The sequence below is a fragment of the Melospiza melodia genome, chromosome 3 (assembly GCF_035770615.1).
Source record: "Melospiza melodia melodia isolate bMelMel2 chromosome 3, bMelMel2.pri, whole genome shotgun sequence".
In the NCBI taxonomy this organism is placed as follows: Eukaryota; Metazoa; Chordata; class Aves; order Passeriformes; family Passerellidae; genus Melospiza; species Melospiza melodia.
The window spans coordinates 41,586,765-41,607,922 of record NC_086196.1 but is presented as its reverse complement, the minus strand read 5'-3'; the positions used below and the strand labels follow the sequence as shown (position 1 = coordinate 41,607,922).

Below are 21,158 nucleotides of genomic sequence, written 5' to 3'. Positions count from 1 at the left end.
GTTTGGAAGTGTACATAATATTTTTGCTTTTTGCTTATCCTGTTAAAAAACAAACAAATAATTACCATGAGGTCTTTTGGTGTACTGGGAGGGAAAAAAAAATTCAGTAAGTGAACAAGTGGCAAGTTTTGAAAAGGAAAATGCCAACTGCCCTAGTAGGTAATTTCTAGATAGCCCTGTAATTTTGCTATCCTAAATACATGACATGAAGAAAAAGTGAACTCTCATCAGGAGTGCTGATGAGGACAGCAGGCAATAAAAGGAAGCCCTCAGGAGCACTCAGTTGGTGTGGCCCAGCAGTGTGGAGAGGCTGAAGCAATGGTGTGTCTGGGGCAGACCTCTCCCTCCAAGTGTTGGAATGTTGGGGGACACAAGACAGATGATGGACTTTGGACCTGGTTAACATAAGAGATTTGATAACAGGATGCCTTGGCAAAAGCAAATAGAACTTTGAAAATTAGACCTGGATTGCAAGAAGATTAAATCAAACGTGTTTACCAGGAAAAGAAAATCCCATTAAACTCTGCAAGCAAGAGATGCTGTTATATGCATAAGTTTGTTTATGTGATTTTAACCTAATCATTGCAGTACACATTACTAGTCTCCCTGCAATAGTATATAAGTGTTTGTGACCCACAATAAAATCAGATTCTGATCACCAAGTCAGTCTCCTCGTCTCTCTCCATCGCCGACACCCGAGCTGCTCCTGCCACGCAGAGGAGCAGACACTTGCAGGGCACGAGCCAGACGGGTGCTCAGCTGCCTGTGCCTAAGGCTGGGTGAGACATGGTCCAGCCAGCATGATTACAGGCATTTCACTGAACCCCTTTGCCCTACATATTTTCCCTTTTTTTGTTTGTTTGGTTGTAATTTTCCCCCAAAAGTAACTGCTTTCAAGTGCCGGTAATTCGTTTTCACAGGAATTGTAAGGTGGGAACATTCTCTGTAAAAATATTTATTTTAAAATATTTCTTCTTTTTATTTATTATAAAAAAAGAGTATAACCTCACAACAATCATATTTTACACAAGAGGTTTATGATTAATGTCATAATCATTTATATCACATCTGGAGACTGTTATAAATAACATTTAATGAATAAATTGTTAAACTGTGATGGTTCCAAAAACTTCAAAACATTAAGACATGCCTGTTCCCCTGAGTCTACCACTCTCTTTAGCAAAATAAACAAGATGTTTCACTTTTGAATATCTTGGAAAATTACTTTCAGTCTTCCATTTCTACATGAAGTCCCCACTGTTCCTTGAACTGCAGGAGATACATTTCTTGGTCCTCAGGTGATTCACCAGATACCCCTTTGTTATAGAGTCTGAGCAAAATTCCATCTTTGTCGGGATCATCATACTTGAATAGTCCTTCACACATCTGATTTTCAACACTGGACAAAGTAGGAATATACAGTCTTCCACTGTCAGGATCCCAATCAACCAATATGGTCTGCATACCTTCTTTCTCTGTGAGGCCCTGTGTGGTTTTTTCCAGATGATGATAGGATGCCTGCCCAGACTTCTCAGTATCCAGGTCCATGAAGTTGATATGGGTCTCACTTGGCAATTCATCTGCTGCATCAACCACCTTCAAATCAAGTTCCTCTGTTTTCTGTCCCAAACAAAGGTGTGCCACCCGTATCTCTAGCTGGGGGGAATAGGGCTGTCCTGTTCCCATATCAACCAAGTCCCCCAAAGCAACCTGTGGCTCACCCTGTAGCCCCCCAGGGGCAGAAAATATCCCTTCTAGTTTCTGACCAGGACCGAAATCTTCAGTCCTTACATCATGCTCATACTCCACAACCTCTGCATTTTTATCTCTCCAAGTATTCTGTGTTCCAGACCGGCCATGAGATGCCCAGTTTCCAGTTTGGTTCCCTTCCACTAAAGCATCCTCTTTGAGTGAAATCTCTTCACATGAAAAATCAAGCAAATATTTTGCTTTCAGCACCTGTTCAGAAGGCAAATCCCTCCCTTCAGTGTCATTGTAAGCAGTGTTATAATGGGGACTTTTCCTTTCTGACAGATATCTGGATTCCTCACAGTCATCCCCATCAACAGTGATAAGGTTGAGCACCATTTTTTCACTTGGTATGAAAACCCACTCCTTGCATTTGTCAGTGTACTGCCACACCTGCAAAGTAAGAAATATATTGAGGGAAGTTCAATAAAAAAAAACATGTTGATACTTCTTATACTACCTTATAGTTTTAAAATATAATGCTAGGTTAGACCTTATTAGGAGGTTATTTCAACTTAGGGAAGAAGAAAGTTCATCATAGAAACATTTAAGAGTGTCAATATGCTCTCCTTTTTTTATTCTATTTAATGTAAAATTATATTATAATCAGTTTTAATATCTCTTTCCCCCTCTTCCTGATGTCAAAATAATGGTTGGAACAATTCTGTCAAATACAGGTTTTGTTTCCAAGCCAGCATAAACTCTCATGACTTCAGAGAAAACATCAGTCTTTGTCCTTGGAACAAGGATTACTGAATCCATTCCACTCCTTTTAACCAGTGAAGAGAAAATGTAGTAACAACCAGTTCCCACAAGCAGTGTCAGGTAACATGTTCGTGTATAACTTACAGAGAATAAAATAATACCAGGTTTTCTTTCAGAGAGGGAGCTACACATCAGGCTGAAGCACAGTGTACAGAGCCTGTACTGTGTAGTCTACCACATGCTGCTTTTATGAATCTGTGCAAAATCATCAAATTAAACCGTAGGGATCTTTTTGAAACGAGTAAAATTTTTGACAGGAATCAGCATTGTGTGGGCATTGGTGGAGTGAATACAAAAACAACCAGAAGGTGCATTTCTGTGCTTTCAAGCTTAAATGGAAGACTAAGACCACTAATTGATGTACCAAGTAGGTACATCTGAAAAGTCACACAGGTCAGAAATGCTGGACCAAACAAACAGTTTATTCTATGTCCCCCCAGCCAAGCAGGGTGCCCATGTGGAACAGTCTGTATGTTGGGAAAGCCAGAGAGCATCACTAAAATACCAGGGCTATATTCATTTTTTACCTTAACATTGACTGAATCCAGGGGTGGAGAAATCAAATTGAAGCTCCATGATGGTCATTAAAAAGTACAATGAACATAAAAATAATCCCAAATTCAAATGACATTTTTATTAGAGAAAAAACTCCCGGAGTTAGGATTTTAGTCTGCTACTGATTGGGAATTTTTCACTAAGTAGCCCTTCATGCTCTTTGACTTTAAAGAGCTCTGTCCTGTTAGCTCCCCAAGAGACCAAGCTATCTCCCCATACCATGACCTGCATCCCAGGAACAAAACATAAAGAACAAGACAGAAACAGACTTTTTACAAGGGCCTGTAGTGACAAGGGACAATAGTTTTAAAATGAAAGAGGTTCATTTAGACTGAATATAAAGAATAAATTCTTTACTTTGAGTGTGGTGAGGCATTGGAATATGCTTCCCAAGAAGCTGTGGATGCCCCATAAGGGCAAGTGCTCAAAGGCAGGTTGGATGGAGCTTTAAGCAACCTGATCTAGGGGCAGATGTCCTTGCCCATGTCAGAGTGGTTGAACTAGATACCTTTAAAGGTCCCTACAAACCCAAACCACTCTGATTCCATGGTCCTGTAATCCAACCAGTGTCCCCTCAAGTGCAGGAGGTATTTCTGTGCACATCTGAACACACAGCAGCAGTGGCTGCTCCATCCTTCTGAGCCCTTCTGCATTCACAGTCCCTCTGTGAAGATTTCTCCTGTCACCTCTGCACTTCTCTAATCTTCCTCAGCAAGATCAGCATGTTGAAACCAACTCCCTTGTATCTCCCATCCCACGGTGTCATGCAGATTGGATTAACACTGAAGTCTGCATTCATTATTATGATTGCATGTTTATGGTTGAGCAACTTGCTTAAAGACACCTGTGAGAAAGTTCTATTGAGATCATGAGCTGGAAACCAGTAACATTTCATAGACTTCAAGTATTCTATCTAAAAATCAACAAATTTTGCCGCACTAAGAAATTTGAGAACTGTTTTTTGCAAAAAGTGTATTTGAGCTGTCTAAATAACAGAATGTGTTTATACATTTTTGGGCGTTAAGAGATGGTACAGTATTTTAAAGTATTCTAGAAATCCAGGTTAAATTTTCTGTATGATGCACATGTGTTAAATCCTTCACAATCACAATTAAATGGAAAAATCTGGTAATACCCAGTAATAGTCCAAGAAAACGTCATGCTGTTTCTGTACTGTTTAATTGTCTTCCCTTCCTGTTTCTGAATTCAACAAATTAATAACTTTTGTCCAACTGACTTTACACAGTGCTTCATCTTAGATAAATTTACAGAGTTCTGACACCCTGACAGACCCAGTGCCTTAAGTCACTGCTTAAGGCAATGGCTCTTCCAAAACCAATGGCTCTGTTCTGATCATTGCAAACTTGAGCTATTACTCTGTTTTTCTAGCACGTAATAACCCTTGATGTGGCTTTCCTCTCTTGATCTTAGAGGCAACTACAGCTTTTATTTGGAGCTACCCACAGGTTCCTCCAAGCCTGTTTGGACCCCTGGAAAACACGCAGCTCTGCTGGAGTTCCGAGGTTGGCAGTGACCTCCTGCAACAAAAGACACTCACCAGGTTTGTTGGATGTTTTTGTTTGTGGATGTGAATATACTTGTGCACCCAATAGCATGCCACAGAAGTAAAAAGGAGAGCCAGCATGGTAGGCATAACATATCCAAATGCGATTGTTATAGTCTCATCTTCTGTTTTATCTGTTAATAAAACAAAAGTTTTCATTGTAACAAACAACTTGTTAAGGTATGTGGACAGTAATGTGAGCATTCACCCCATTGCATGTTGGATACAAAATGCAAATATTTTAGATAAACAAGGAATTTGCAGGAAATGAAAAAATATATATTTGAGTTACAGGACAATTATTATTATTGTCTAAATGATAAATTAAATTCTATGAAGAAGTAATAACATCTCCCTTAGGTTCTCCTGTTGATAACTTCAGAATGACCCAGCTCTGCTACCCCCAAACAGCATTCAAGGAGAAAAAATATTCTCTATGCACTAAAACTCAAAGAATGCAGGTAATTTTCTTCAGAGGTACTGATGTACCTTCCAGTCAGTCACAGCTATGCTTTATTAGAGGCAAAGCTTTCATTGGTACAAGTGCACAGAGAAGGGAAAAACTATGCTAATTATCACTCTCAAAATGGATACCTAAAAAACTCACAAATTCAATCATCATGGTTTTTCTAGCTTGCATCTTCCTTTTTTTTTTTATTTGCCACCTCATACATACCTTTCAGTGTTGTAATGCAATGTTCTTTGGAATAGCCACTGTCCAAAACTGGTGTGGGTACATGTATCTGTGCACTGACACAATAAGCTGTTCCAGGTTCTAACCACGGCACAACCAAGGTGTTGTTGCTGATGGAGAAGAACCACTGGAAGACATTAAAAATATTTTCCTCCCTTTAACTCCTGAGCTACAGAAAGGTCATGAGCATGCACATTTTCTAGAAAGGTTGGTACTCTAAGAGCTGCCAGCTGCATCCTTTTCCTACAAATGCAATCAACATCAAAGTTACTTGTTAAGTCACATCCTCTCTGATTATTTTCTCTTCCCATCAAAGATTCTTGTACCACCACTGAACAATTTCGTGCTTCATATGCATGAAGCATGCATATTGGCCACTACTGGCTCACATTCCTGTGGTGATGTTGCATCACTCCAGCCCTGTTCTCACACACACACCCATGACAGGCACATGGTATGGTTCCACAAAGTATTTCAAACTGGGATGTTCTGGAAAAGCCAGGAGCCTTAGGGTAACAGAATTTATGTAAACCTTGGAGTCCAAAGTAAAGTTATTGCTATATTTCCTGCACCTTTGTGAAAATAATGTCAACAAACCAGCCAAACAAACAAACACAACCAACCAAACCACATTTGTCTACTACAGGTTTGCTAATCTTGGCATTTCAAGAAGCACAGAGCAGAGATTGAACAGCAGCAGTTCCACGGCCTTGTCAAAGCTTACCCGCTTCTTTGTTTTTTTGTTGAGGACAGAAACATTGTACTGTAGGCCAGGATACACCTGAAGCAGAGATATGGATTCTTCCTCTGGACTTCTCTTCCACTTCTCAGGAGCAGTCAAAACGATTGAGATAGATCTGTCAGTAGAAGATACACTTACCATGGGTGGATCTATTTTAGCTGGAAAAATGAACATGTACAAAAAGCAGTCAAATTCAGCAGAGGCACACTGGTTTGACCAGTTTCATCAAATCGATCATATTACATTACTGCAATGACTGGGAGAGTCTAAGTAGAGAATTGAAAATTTTATTTATATTGGTAGAAAAATATTTGTTTAGATAACTAAGAGGATTTTTACAGTAAGAAAGTGAACGTTGACTTGGAATTTCTGTGACTTTACAGGACAAACAACCTTGAAACTCAATTTGCTAAAATAGGCTGAATTACCAGTATATTCTTAGATTATCTGGCACAGATAAGAAATATTGGGCTCTAGAATATGCTTGCTGATTGGTTTGATAAAGCCTTTTCAAAATCAGAGTCATTTATACTGCGAATGTGCCACAGATTTTATTTGCCTTGAGTAAGGCTTTACCATACCATTAAAAAGAATTCAGTATATACCAGACTCTATATATATATATATATCTCCAAATTCTGATTTTATTATTTCAATTACTTCTGTCAAAAGCAGAATATAAGAATAAATGTGAAACAACTGAAAAAAGATGTAACTTCACGCTGAAATTAAAATATTATACACTGTGAAGGCCCATGCAGTGTGAGCACACATTGTTAATCAAGGCCATTGAACATCTGGCTGTGTGCTTAGTTCTCCTTACTGTCTGTTAGAGGGTTGAATCGTGTGGTCTCCATCCAGTCAGAGCATGCCCCATTTAGGAATGCTTTGACACTTGCATAGTATTGCTCTTCGTAGTCAGAGGTCTCATTGGAGAGGTCACACCATGTTCTGTTTATATTTTTGCATTCTGGCTTTCTAATCCATTTTCCAACACCGTATCTATATTGAAAAGAAAGAGAAAGAAGCTGTACAAAGGCTATTTCCAATATATTAGTCACCTCATAATATAATTTTCTCTGTTTTAATATGGCTGATAAAGCAGTTTCTGTATTTAGCAGAAATCTGAAATTTCAAGGAATCCCAGCTTCAGCTGAGATGAAGAGCAAGACTTCCACAAGTTTTTAATGAAAAATAAATTAGAATAGGCCTTATCCAGAAGAAGCCAGATGAAACTAACTGGGATGTTAGTGACACCAACCTAAGTCAAAGTTTGCCTGTGCAGACCAGATATCTCTCAACATCAGTCTGTACAGATTTAGCATAAATTCTAAACACACAATAATTAGTTATATGGATAATTATTTATATGTAAACAAAGAGTCCAGTCAGAATGGTCAGTGACACATCCTCAAGTATAGACACAGATGATGATCAGGGTTTCCAAGATGAATGACAGGAGACTACTCATTCCTGCCTGACCCTTCATTTTCTAGTTTAACAAAAAGACACAACTGGAACTCAATGAATTTCAAAACCCTACTTGTTGAAAAAAGGCCGTATATCTGTTACCAACAATGCCTTGGTGCTGACCAGCTCTTGTACACTGGTAGAACAAACCAAGATTTCCTTGGAAAATTCCTGTTTGGATTTGCTCAGACATCCCTGCTCCTTAAATTCACATTAAGAATTCCCCCTCTGGCTGCTAATTAGTAAGGGCATGTGGCAGCTTCTGCCAGATCGCTCACCAGCATTTTCCTATCTCAAGGCCTTACTCTCCTGGATAGACAGAGGCACCTGAGTGTTTTTGTGCTCAGCGAAAGATGGAGATGGCCATACCTCTGGCGACAGACTCCTCATGGACCAGCTGGCCCTCCAGAGCCAGTGCAGCCAGTTCTCTCTGAACATTTTACCTCCTGTACAAGTCTTGGTTGATTTCTTGCAGTAACCATGAGGGAGTGGAGCCTGGAGATCCATGGGCATGGCCAAAACCCTAATGCTATTAGATGCCATCTTTTGTCAATGCTAGGGGCACAGGAGAAGGACTCTCTCTCTATTCCAGGAAGAAAGGTGTCCCTTTCCCATGCAGGAAGCATGGCAGATGGAGCAGTGTTGATAAAACTGGTCCTGACCAGAGGGAACTGTTTAGGTGGCACAGGTTGAGCTCTGCACTCTCTCTTTTGTACATTTTTATCATTAATATTGCTGCTGTCACTGCTCATTGTCTTATTGCTGTTTCCAGTAAATGGTTCTTATCTCCATGCGTGATCTTTGCCTTTTGTGCTTCCAGCTGGAGGTGGAGGGGAAGCAAGTGGCACCATGGTTTTTTTTCCAGAACTTCTGTTGTCATCTTATTGCAGGGGTTCCATACTGTTGTCTCCTAACAGAGAAGTTTCTTATCTTCTTGGTATTTCTTGTGGGTAGCTCCTCAGAGTGCTGACTCTTCTTCTTCACAAAGCAGCCAACTAACCCCAGTTCCCTTCTCAACCAGCCACCCCACTCTTTTATAGCACTCTTCTTCTCACTGGTTACAGCTGTGGCCTGTAAAAGTCAGGCCTGTTCCTAATCTCTGATAATTGGCCCAGCTGCAACTCCTAAGGGGTAAGATTACTTTCTACACTATCTTTATTTTCTTATATTCTATCCCCCTACAAACTTCTGAATTGGAGAACACCATTCCTAAACCATGACAATAATTATTGTTCACTCTGTAACTGCTGAGCACTCTTAAGTTACAGGAAACGTCTAGAGACCGACATTCCTTTTAGTGTTCCAAAAATGTTCCTAGATGGAGGGAAGTGTAAATGTTAAAGATTGGGAGCATTACATAATCTGTGACAATGGTGCTACACATATTTAGAACCTAAACTTCTGTCACTGGCCTTCAGAATGACACAGTGCTCTTTCAGTGGGAATAAAGGAAATGGAATCTGGTTCTCACGCAAATTCCTTGATACCCTTGATACTAAGGTGCAGACCTTGACAATGTAAGGGCCTGATTCCAACCACAATACTTGTTTTTGTACAATGCTTGGTAACATCAGTGGATTTTCTCCTAGAGAGGCTTGCTGGATCAGAATAAATCTGGGGGAGTGGGTCTGTCAGGAAAGAGCAATGACACATTGGGTATTATTAATATTGATTGAATCATACATCTCCATCTCCATTTAAGTATGTACAGAGGATGTATGCAGACAGATACCAGTCCACAGCAGTTATTCTTCATCCTCTCTCATTTTAGGAGGAATGACTCTGAAAGCTTCCATAGTATTCGAATGTTGCTTCCTACACTTCTTTTGTAGGAAGAATATCCTTGTACATTTTTTAACTTACTGTGAAGTAAACAGTGCCAGAAGCAGAAATTAAAAAACCACACTGCTTAAGTCTAGCTCACACTTTAGTTCTTTCTTTAAATCAGCAATACTTTCCATGAAGCTGGGTTTTCTTTTTAAATCATTATTTAAAATGCTAAAATAAAAGTCAGTGGGAGATAAAATAAAGAAGTCAACTTACACTGCATATTTCACCTTGTAGAATACTCCATCACCTGTTCCTTCTGGTGCTGACCAGTGAAGGACATTCTTCATATTTACAGATTCAAAACGGACATTCCTAGGGTTGGGCAAAGAACAATACAACTCTCCTGAGAAAGAAAATAAGAAAGGAACAACATGCACTAAGAATCAGCAAATGCATACACTCCCAAAGTAGCCAACACAGTTATTTTTAAAAAGTTATCTTTTTTAGCATTCAAAGTGTAATGTGGTTGGCTGAGGGAAATGATTTTTTTTACAAGTGTCCCCACCTAGTGCAGTCTCAAATTCCATCTTTACGGATGTGTTTTTTCTCTAGCAAAAATGGTTTTGCCATTTATGGCAGGCATGGAAATATTCAGGGACTGGAAGCTAAAACTGGAAAGGCTTGGCCTAGAAGAGACACACATTTTTAAAATTACAACTGCATTTGGACATCACAGAAAATCTAACTCTGAAAAATTTAAAAATATCCTTAATACTTTACTAGAATCTTCTGGTAGCTGAGTGGATTTTTAAAAGGCAAACCAGGCATTTTCAAAAAAGACACACAGAATGTACTGCAAACACAGCTTAACAAACTGAAGTACGACTTTATTCTGAAGAATTGGACTGGATGATCACAATAGCCCCAGTGTCATTTGACCATCCCTTTTGATTCTCTAGAAAGTGAAAAGCAAACATCTACTGTAAGGTCACACATCTGACTTGCTATTAATTGCACCAGCTTTTGAAATTAATAAACAGGCAAAATTTGTTATCCTGAGAACACAGTTTCAGATCTTTCTGATATCCACCTCTAATCTAATAAATATCATGAAGGCACCCACATTGCTAAATTGGTCGCAAAACGAAGCCTGTGGGCCCAGGGGAAGAGTCCCAAGTTCAAAGTTATGACTCAAGCCTCAGCTATTCCTGCCATGCTCTGGGGGGAGCAACCCTGAGCTGCCACTGCTGGGAAGGAGCTTCCCATTGCATGCAGCCACAAGAGCATAATAGGGAAGAGAAAAAGCGACTCTGTGGTTTTTCAGGACTTTTCAAAACCCCTTAATCTCCTTTTCCAGGAATGCAATTCTAGTTCTTGAGATAACAAAATGAGGCAAATAAAATGGGAAATAAAATAAACCTGTTCAAATGAATAGTCCTTGAGCTCTTACTTCTGTAAGCAGACCTTAGGGTGTTTTTGTAGTATATTTTGCTATTACTAGAGGAATAGTGTACATTCTCCTGTATACATAACTATAGTTGCTTTTGTAAGCAAAAGCCACCACCATTTTCCTGATTAATGTGCAGACTTGTATCTTTGTGTCCAAAGACTTGTGTCTTTGGTCCAAAGAGTAGAAGATTTTTTTCTCTTCAATACATGTATTAAAACAATCTCCTTGCAGTTCTGTAGAGACTTCAAACAGTCTCCATGCAAACTCTTGGTTTTCCAAGCCTCTAGCTGCTCATTGAGGCTGCACTGGTATATACATTCATCTGTATCTTCAGATCACAACACTGTTCATCTAAGATATTTCTAATACTGCTCTCTTTTATCTTTAGCATTTAGACAGCATTCAGAAGCTTCCATTTTCTAGTCAGAGAACAAGTTTCGTCAGGTATAGTCCTTAGGGCAAGCTTATCTATTTACAAAAAGTAGAAAGTCCCATTTCCTTGACACTTGGATGCAGAAATATCCCATGACAATCAGCCTGTAAGACCTCGAACTATAGGCTAGGTAGCAACATAAAAAAGTTCCAGGATGCCAGGGGATATAAAAGCAGCAATAGGAATTCTCCAGGAGTTTGCCTTATTCTCACACTTGCTTCCAAGTGGGAGATACAGAATCTAGAAAATCAAAGGCTTTCATTTCACCTAAATAAATGTCCTCTGCAATTGCTTTAAGTGAATCCAAATGTAAAGACGAAGCTGACCAGGAGAGCTGAGAAAGTTGTTTGCCTGTACCTTTCCATATTTGTCCACCCTTATTTTAAAATATTTTTATTCCTCAAGCACATTTTAAAGTAGTAAAAGTCAGTAAGAGTGAGTTTGGCTGTTGCATTAAAACATTTTTCAACTATTAACATGTAAAACTGGCTCTTTGAAATCTTAATTTTTTTTTTAAATTTTAATTTCTCTCCTCCCACTGTGGTTTCTGCTGTGGTAAATGAAGTTTCAAAACGCAAACAGACTGCAGCAGAGGAGCCAATCTCAGCATGCAGAAGCCACAGATTATATCTTTACAAGATCTAAAGCATTACAACACTGCTGGTGTGCTCCCACCTACCCCAGCTCGGTGAGATTTGGAAGGCAAAGGGACTGAGACCGTTAACTTTCCATGAGATGCAAAAACAGAAATTTGGTTTCTATTTCTGGTTTTGCCCCTTTAGTAAAAGGCTCCTGCCCTTGCAATAAATTGTGCAAGTTAGTTATACCACAATTCTGCATGTGTAAACAAGAATAAAGCTAGCATACTCTCCTATGACTCCAGGAAGAGTTAAGAATAAGTTCCTTCATGTCTGTTTGGTGATTGATAGTATCAGGAGGCATGTGTAGAGAATAGATCATACATAGAACTTGAATGTTCCACAGTTATCAGTCAGGAAGGAATTCAAGTATATGCAACAGCTGCATGTCTCAGTCTTTTAACCTGTCTTCAGTCTTTCAGTTTCTGGTCTTTAAACACATGACATCCAGTCATATTCCGATTTTATTTCCATTTATCGGGATTCATGGCATGGGTGTCACATAGAGCATTTTCAGTTTGTAATGGCCTAAGAGCAGAAATCAGTCACCCATGTTACTTTGCTAGGTTTAGTCTGTCACAGTGATTGCTAGCAATGGCTGTCATTCACTTTCCATTTCACTTTTTTTTTTACAGCTAAATCACTTCATTAAATCATTGCATGGGAAAAAATGAAACCCTTGTTACTGTCTTTGGACAGGCTTTAAATCAATCCTTGAGTAAAATCATTGTTTACATCTTCATGAGTGACACCTGGACTGGAAATAAAGTAATAATACAGGCTTGCAACCTTCACCACAAGGAACAGCAAAGTCTTGTTCTTAGAACAAGCTATAGTGAGACTCTCCAAAACAGATGTGACTTAGCTTGAAAACACCTTTGCATGTGAGTGAAAAACTCCACTGACGTCAGTGACATTACTCACATGAGTAAAAGTCTGCATGGCAGGTGCTTCATCTTCTCTTTATGAAATCACTAGCCAGGTTTAAAAACCTGGTCAGTTTTAATCACTCAGAGCTCCCTGCCAAGTACATGCCTTGCTCAAGTCAGTACTGCTCAAAGCTCAGGTCCGGTTATAGCCACATCTATCTATTTACACACATGCACAGACACATAGATACAGACACAAGATTAAACACTCACAAATTCCATGTGACAACCATTCCCCATTCAATACATCTGTGTTTTACCTGCCAGGAGGTCCCCCTGCCTGTCTTGGTGACAAACAGCTGTGCTTAATGGCAGTGCTGCAGAACAAATACAGTGCAGCTACCCATGTCCTCTGGTTCTAAACAGATTTTTTAGCTTTGAACTTCAGTTGGGTAACCCAGCAGCTGCAAAGCATAAAAATATATAAATACAGAAAAAATTTAGATTATTTTTTCTGCGCAGGGGCAAAAATTTTTGGGTGGGGAGAAGGCAGAGGACCCACTGAAAGCTGACCTATAGGTGCCTACTGTGTGACCACTGCTGTTTACTGTAGCCCTCTCAAGCAGAGTGATCATCTGCTGTATTTTACTGTGGCATGGCACAGAGGTGCAAACACCAAATTATCCAATCAAATACAGCAACAAAGAAGATCACAGAACCTTCTAGACAGCTGCAGGATACAGTTTAAGACAGTGAGTGATGTGGAAAGCATTAATATAGAAAGATGAGCCTTACTGCAACAGTCTTGTTACCCACAGCAGTAAAAGCCAATAACTCCTCCCCTACAGTCATTTCAGAATTCAATCAAAAGAGGAACTGCTTTCCTGACAATGGCAGAGACTTGGGCTTCAACTGTGGTCATATTTTCTTATACAAAAGTGGCCCTTGGGAGCACCTCCAATGGAAGGAAACCTTCGTGCTGGGTACCAAATTTGTGGGCATTACTACAGCTGTGCCTCAGCATTTGCAGCTGCTCCTTTAACGCCATGGATTGAATCCCTTCTTACACACCTCAGAGAGGGGACAGCCTTTCAAACAGGCTGAGTCCCTGATTTTCCTTTTCCCACTGGTAGCTTAGACCCACCAGTGAAGCATCAAGCAATTAAGGATCCGTCTAGGATACCTTGCTTCTGGCAACAAATGCTCTAAGCCACTGGTCTTTCTTTAGTCTTTCAGTTCAACTTTGGGTGACTTCCATCATATTCCTATGACATCTTGTTTGCTCCTCCTGTGCTGTTGCTCTTCATTTTTTTGAGGCTTTTTTTCTCTTTTCTTTCTCCAGCTCATCTGTTTTGATGGTTGTGTTGTTCTTGGTGAAAAACAGTCCCTCAAACACATGGCTAAGTATAACATAAAAATAAAAATGGTCGTTCTCAGAGCAAATGTCCATCCAGCATCATGTTCAGTGTTCTTCCACAAGCAGAGTGTTGGGGTTGTACTTTCTGGTACATCTCCAGCTCTAGGAAAGTCAGCACTGGCCATGCAGGAATGCAAGGGAGTGCACCAAGTGGTAAACAGGGGGACTGAGCCAAAGCTGGAGATCATAAGTTACACAGAGAAAGGAGTACACTTTAGCCAACTTATTACTTACTCATCATCTTAGCAACAATTTAAACAAATGAGTATGCTTGTTAAAAATTAAGCGATCCTGAAAGTTTTTCTCTGTGCAGATTCTTTTTGACTCAAGCTCACCAGACCAAATAATGAGGAAGAGAAGAAAGAGCAGGAGGAGGACGAGGAGGAGGATGATGAGGAGGAGAGGTACAGAGGAGCCCTTACAGCTCAGCTGCCTTTCTCATGGTGGGTTGCTGGAACTCGGGTGTCGCAGGGCGTGAAGTCAGGTTAGTGAAACCCTCTGACTTGAGTGGTGCTGGTGGGAATGTGGGGAGGAGCACAGAGGTGATTTCCTGTTCAAGTCATAGCAGCACTCGAGAGCTAACCACAAAGCACGCTCTGCTCTCCCACAAGAGGAGCCCACCACTCCCACCACAGCCTGCTCAGAGGGGGCACAGGGGAGAAAGACAGGGACAGAAAGGCAAACATAAGGCTGCATGAAAACCAGGTGGTGGGGCAGATGAAAAAACTTGAGGGAAGAGGTGGGGAAAGATGGGAAAAGGATGAGACTGGGGCACATGGGGTTTGTTTTTCAAGAAATGGGCAGGCTGCCACTGGAAACAGGTGAGCCTGAGGAGGTAATTTCGTCACAGTGTGAGTGGAAATACAGCCAGAAGAACTGCAGATACAGAAGTGGGACTGAAGCTGTGGCTTGCCCTGACAGGCTCTCCTCCTCCATGGGAAGCCTTGCCGTTATTTATCCAAACCCTGCCCTAACTTACCAAAACACTTCTAAAGAGAATATTGGCCAAAGGACATTTCAGACTCAGTCCAGAAACACCCAGCCTCAGAAAGGAAGAGAAATTCTTCGCAGTCCATTGAAGGTTTGTTAGGAGAGAGGTGGAGAGGACCATGGCAGCTGACACCCATTCCTTTTTGCTACCATGTATGAAATAAAATAAACTGAACTTTCTTTCCACTGTGTTGAAAGTTTGCAAGTACAAGAGCAGCGCTCCCACCACCTTCCCCATGCCCTGCTGCAAACACCTTTGCTTGATGCACTCTAGCAGGCGAAAGTTATTGCAGGTATGTTTTCTATTAATTCTGTGTGACCAATACTGGCCTAAAACAAGCAAACAAGGTGAGTGAAATTCAAGGTGGGTTTTTATTAAATTAGCCACAGCCTTTTCAAGGCTTTCAGAGTTGTAATCTGAGATGCTGACTGAGGTGTTTTGTGCTTGATGGTTTGATTTGGTTCCAGTGTGGTTCTTTTTGTTTTGTTTCTAATTTAAAATGGAAAGAGGTTTTGTTAAGTTTGGCATACAAAACCATTTTTTGTCAAAAAGAACTACACTAATTTTAAAAACCCAGTGGTGGCACAATGCCATGATGTGGTAGCTGTTTTTTAGAACACATGCTTTGAAATTATTTGAAATACTGAAAAATGCCTGTTTAGTGTTTAATGTTGAGGTTTTTCTTTTCTACCTTGAACATGTTTAGCACTACCAAATTATTACTACTTAGATCAATCACATTGAACGGCCAAGAAAATGCAAGCTTAGTTAGAATACCTCTGACATCTTATATTTGTTTTTGAAAGTATCCAAGAGTTAAGCTTTCTATTTGAAATATTGTAAAAATTATGCTCTGTGACAGTTATCAGCCAAATTGCCATACACAAAATTTTGGTACACTCCTAATCCATCTTTACATAAAATATCTATCTTTTACATACAAACTGAACCAAAATGATTTTTGGCTTTCATCATTCAGCACTGACTAACTGCTATTAGGTAACAACAATCCAATTACAACTAACAATATTATATTTATTGCCTAATAGATGTTGCTCCTTGCTCTGTGACCTACTGATGGCTTTTCTAGAGAAGAGATTTTGCTTTTCTTGGGAGTCAAAACAATTTTAATTAATGAAATCCACAATTCTGAATCCACATTTTGCCTTGGACAGGAGATTGAATGCAAGATTGATGGGGGGGTGAGCACTTGCCTTCCTTTATGAGGGAAAGGCAATCCTAAGAAGATGAAAGTTGAACACCTTCTGTGCCTGAGATCTGAGAGGAAGGACCAACAATCCCTGAAAGCTTGTAATGCCTCACCTCCCTCAGGGAATGCCTCTGGGAAGGAACTGTTTGCAGAGAACTCCTGTGGCACCTCTCCATTGGTGAAAGACTGAACAGAAATGTGGTGCCTCCAAGCAATATCCCAAGTTACTGGCACACCAAGTACAAAGAAAAGAGCTGCATGTTATTTTAAATTCTATCTAGGGATAGTCCTGAGCTCCAAAATTCAGGCTCTTACAAAGTTAAGCTTCTTAAAATATGGGAGTTCTTGTTGGTTTCATAAAGGATCGCTTTTCTCTCCCTTACTTGCAGATAATCAGTAAACCTTCTCAGGGAGAACTCAATCAGAAGAAATCTGTACAAGCCAAAACTACAAAACCAAACATAAATAGGAACTATACACACACACAAATGACTTATCCTAACCACTTGTTTCTCTTGGAATTAAGACTATAAAGGTCACTAGAAACAAGAGCCACAGAAAGGAATGGTTCTCAGCTACAGTGGTGAAACTGAGTGTTTGCACAGGGAACTGCAATGCACATCTAATTTTGGGCTTTAATCACAAATCCCAACAGTGTTGGAAGTGCCTCCGTGGAATGAACTACCTCCTTTAACCATTTCCATCCATAATTATCAGGCAATAAGAGTTTGAGGAATCACACACAAAGCCAAGAACTAGGGCTAGGTCTCGGTGTTGTCTAGAATAGCCTGGCAGGAGATTGGAAGCTGGAGATGAGAAGGTAAGGATGAGCCTTTCAGCTATATCAACTCCTTCATGTACTGCACTTCTCCTTAAGCCAATATCCATTTTTATTTATTTTTATGTTACATTTACTCCTCTTTCCTTCATAGTAGCAGAGAGCAAGGAAATATTGTGCAAAAACACCAAGCTCAACCCCTCCATCGACTTCCACTCTTATTACTGAAGGTTTATGCTCTCTCTGGTAAGCACACAAATTATCACCAACACACATGTATTTCAATCCTGCAAAGTCTATAGACATGTACTAGGTTATACGAAATACTATGTGCACAAAATTTCCAAGCAAAGAGTTCAAAAAATCATTAAAAAAATTTTACAAATTTTTCCCCCACTGCTTTTCCTATATCTAGCCTTTTATTCTGTATTTCCCAGAACAAGTTCAAAAGAGATGTTTTGTACATTCCAGTACAGTTCTAGTAACTGTGAAAGAAAACACATAGGAATTTGCTTAAAGGGAGGCCTGAAGCTGCTTTTTAAACTACTATTTATTAGTAAAAATATGACAAAGTGGAATATGAAGATTGGAAATTAAATCAGGTGTGTCAATGCAGAACAAGCAACTTACATTGCTATTAGAAAACATTAAAAAGGGGAAACATTCAAGGTTGTATCATATGAAATGTAGTTGATATAGCCACATATCAGCTCCAGGGGGATGTAAGGCTGGATGTATGATAGCAAGGACTGCTACCCAGCATAAGCAGGTCTGTTACATTAAAATGTTTGCACTGAGAAAACCTTGTCTGCATTATATACATTTCAGGTTTTTGCATTTTAACATTGGACCAGCTGTACTTGCACTCGACACATTGATGAAGCACATCTTCAATGGCAGCTTCATCCACAAGAAATCGAATTCCAAGACAGTAACAGAAATTTTTGAGATTTGCTTCAAAATCACATACCTTACCTGAATGAAAATAGTAAAATATGCCTTAAATAAATCAAAATGCTTCTAGTTTTGCAGTACAGCATTAAGGTTCATTTCCCTTTCCTCAGAATAAGGATACACTGTAGTAGCAAGTGCATTCTTTCTTCTGTATGGATCTACAAGAGAGAGACAGGACTCTACGGGCCAAGGATTTCAAGGTTTCTCTAACTGCAGAAGAATGTGGTTAGGGAAACCTCCCATTTCCCTAAGCAAGCAGAAGGATTTAAGATGAAGCTTGGTAAGTTAATAGACTAGTATTCTACCACTTAGAAAATTCAGGCTGTTCCTTCATATCCTTATCAGTTCCTCACAAAAATTGCTAAAGACTTCCCTGTGGTAAAGAGGAACATGCTTGAACATGCTTGAACATTCTTGATCCCACTGATTTAAAAAATTTTCCATTTTATTTCACATTTTCTGCACTTTTTTATTTGTTCTACAGTACAGATTTTTAAATGGTTGAGTGAAACCAATTAATAGAAAACACCAATTGCAATGACAAGTGAAATATTTTTCCTTGCTCAGATAGTCTGTTAGGTACAGTTCATAGACAGCAGGGCCTGAAAACAGTTAGAGACTGCTGGAACAGTAGGTGTAATCCAGAAAGGGTAAAATCATACCCACTAAACCTCACAGTGAAAACAAAAGTTGTTTTGCAAAGATCAAGCTATAATTTAGTGTTTAAATGCTGCTGCTGAGGAGTTCAGAAAGTTACTTGACAAGAGATCCCAAGGAGACAGGCAGAGGACAGATCCCGTAAGATGTAAGAATCTGAGTCCGCAAAGTCCTGCTGTAAAACTGCTTTTCATGGCACTTGGGTCCTGGTTTCTTCTGTTGGAACAAAGAATCCAAAGGGGACTCTACCCTATCACTTCACTTCAGAGAAAGCACACAAGCACTGCTGTGACAGTTCTATGCTTCACATAATTTCTTACATTATTAGCAAAATACTGCCAACATTTACTGACATTCATGGTCTCACACTGAAAGAGATGAAAATGGAAGCTCAAAGCCTTCAGTGACAGGCGCAGCTCTCCCTTCCCTGCTAGTATTGCTGACTGTCAACAAATCCCTGAAATCACGTCCACGTAAAACCTCAGGAATGTGCAAACAGATTCCCTTCTGCCTTGAGCAACCACTAGACAAAGGCAGCATAACCCCCTGGACGTTTTTCTAAACTTTCTTTGGAATCAAAACCAGTAGCAAACACATTTTAAAGGTTTTTAAAATGGTAACTGAATGCCAGTTGTACAGATTTTCCACAACACTCTGCACTGATGACCATCAGACTTAAATAAGATGAAAATTATGTGGTCAGTTACTTAAAAAGAAGCTGGCATCGATCCCTCTGAAAGGAAATAAAAATCACTGATGCATGGTGGAGTAGTTTATCAAAAGAGTTAGATGGGACACAGTAGTGGTGCTTGAAGGCATTCAGGTTGTGGAGAACTCTCCTCACTGCCTTCCAGCTCTCACAGGATCAGAAAGTTTTGCTGTAGAGTTAAACGGGAGCAGACTCTGCATTTATGCATTGAGTTTTGGAGGCAACACTCGCAGCAGAGAACAAAAGCATTAAAGCAGAGTAGGTTTCTTAGAAGATCTGCTAATCCTTCCAATGCCTCACTCCATTTTTTAACTGGAGATACACAAAAAAAGAGAAATAACACGTGATTTTAACAGCAGCAGGCGACTCCCCCTGCACACACGGTCCAGGCTACAGTTTATGAGCTCATTCCCACTGGGTAACATCCTTGACCATGCCAAGACAGTTCGCTCTTTGAGCTGCTCCCACAGCCCCCTCCAGCTGCCACCTTTTTTGCTCCGTCTCTCGTGCTTTGATGCCCCCATATGATAGAGTCAGCAGGTGAGAGGTGGGACTGGGAGCCACTCAGGACTGTAACCCACCAGCTGAGTATCTCTGTCAAAACCCCATCCTGACTTTTGTGTTAATCTGGCTCTTGACTGCTCAGTTAGACTCCTGAGGGTGGTGCCTGTCAAACAGAAAAGAACCTACAAACACCAAAGGTATTTGGGGAATTATCCAAACGCGTATAATAAGAACTATCTCAAGAGCACGCTATCAACTTAAGAGCTGACAGCAAAATCAGTGCAGAGCTTCCTAAAACCTAATTCCAGCAAAAAGGAAAAGATGAAGCGGCATTACAGAAATAGCCAGCTCTCCTCCTCCAGCCAAACCACGAGCAAGCACCAAGGCGCGGCTGTCTGGGGCGGACGGGAGCTGCGGGAGCAGAATCCCGGCTCCCGCTCCCGGCCGGGCAGGGATGCTGTTCCCGGGCACCCACCTGTCCCTGCTCCCGCTCCCGGCCGGGCAGGGATGCTGTTCCCGGGCACCCATCTGTCCCTGCTCCCGCTCCCGGCCCGGCAGGGATGCTGTCCCGGGCACCCACTGCCAGCCGGGCAGGGATGCTGTCCCGGGCACCCACCTGTCCCGGCTCCCGCTCCCGGCCGGGCAGGGATGCTGTCCCGGGCACCCACCTGTCCCTGCTCCCGGCCCGGCAGGGATGCTGTTCCCGGGCACCCACCTGTCCCGGCTCCCGCTCCCAGCCGGGCAGGGATGCTGTTCCCGGGCACCCACCTGTGCGCGCCGCGGGGCTCGGAGGCAGCAGCAGCGGCAGCAGCGACAGCGCCAGCAGCCCGGCGCCCATCGGGGCCGCATCTCCCGGCCCGGGCGCCCCTTCGCGCCGCGCAGGGGCCAGCAGGACCGGGCAGGTGGGAGGAGGGAGGAGGAGCCGGGCGGTGCCGCTCCCGCGGGGCCCTGCGGACGGGACGGGACGGGACGGGCGGGGAGGAGCTGCGGGACGCGGGGAGCGCCCGGTGCCGCCCCGACACCGCCTCCAAGCTGCGGGGTGGTTTCTCCTGCATCCCTCAGCGCTTTCACTGATGAATGACTCTCCCTCGAAACCACCGTGAGACATGAGTGGGATGCTCTTGCACACCTCATTTTTATTTTTTTTTCTTAGAGGAAAATGAAGGCTAACGTGGTATATCTCTGAGTGTTCAAAGATACGTTTTTCCCCACTACTTCGCATTTAATTGTGTATTTGAA

At 41.2% G+C, this 21,158-nt stretch overlaps 1 protein-coding gene across 1 annotated transcript; it reads right to left on the bottom strand.

Annotated features, from left to right (window-relative positions):
- Positions 1-1,076: 1,076 nt before the first annotated feature.
- Positions 1,077-20,733, bottom strand: IL20RA (interleukin 20 receptor subunit alpha). The gene is made up of 7 exons (XM_063151469.1): positions 20,688-20,733; positions 9,583-9,712; positions 6,893-7,071; positions 6,052-6,227; positions 5,310-5,454; positions 4,628-4,767; positions 1,077-2,142 (listed from the first exon to the last, which is right to left on the bottom strand). Exons 2-7 carry the CDS (start codon positions 9,654-9,656, stop codon positions 1,228-1,230), a joined length of 1,629 nt encoding a protein of 542 aa, XP_063007539.1. The 5' UTR covers positions 9,657-9,712; positions 20,688-20,733; the 3' UTR covers positions 1,077-1,227.
- Between the last annotated feature and the right edge of the window lie 425 nt (positions 20,734-21,158).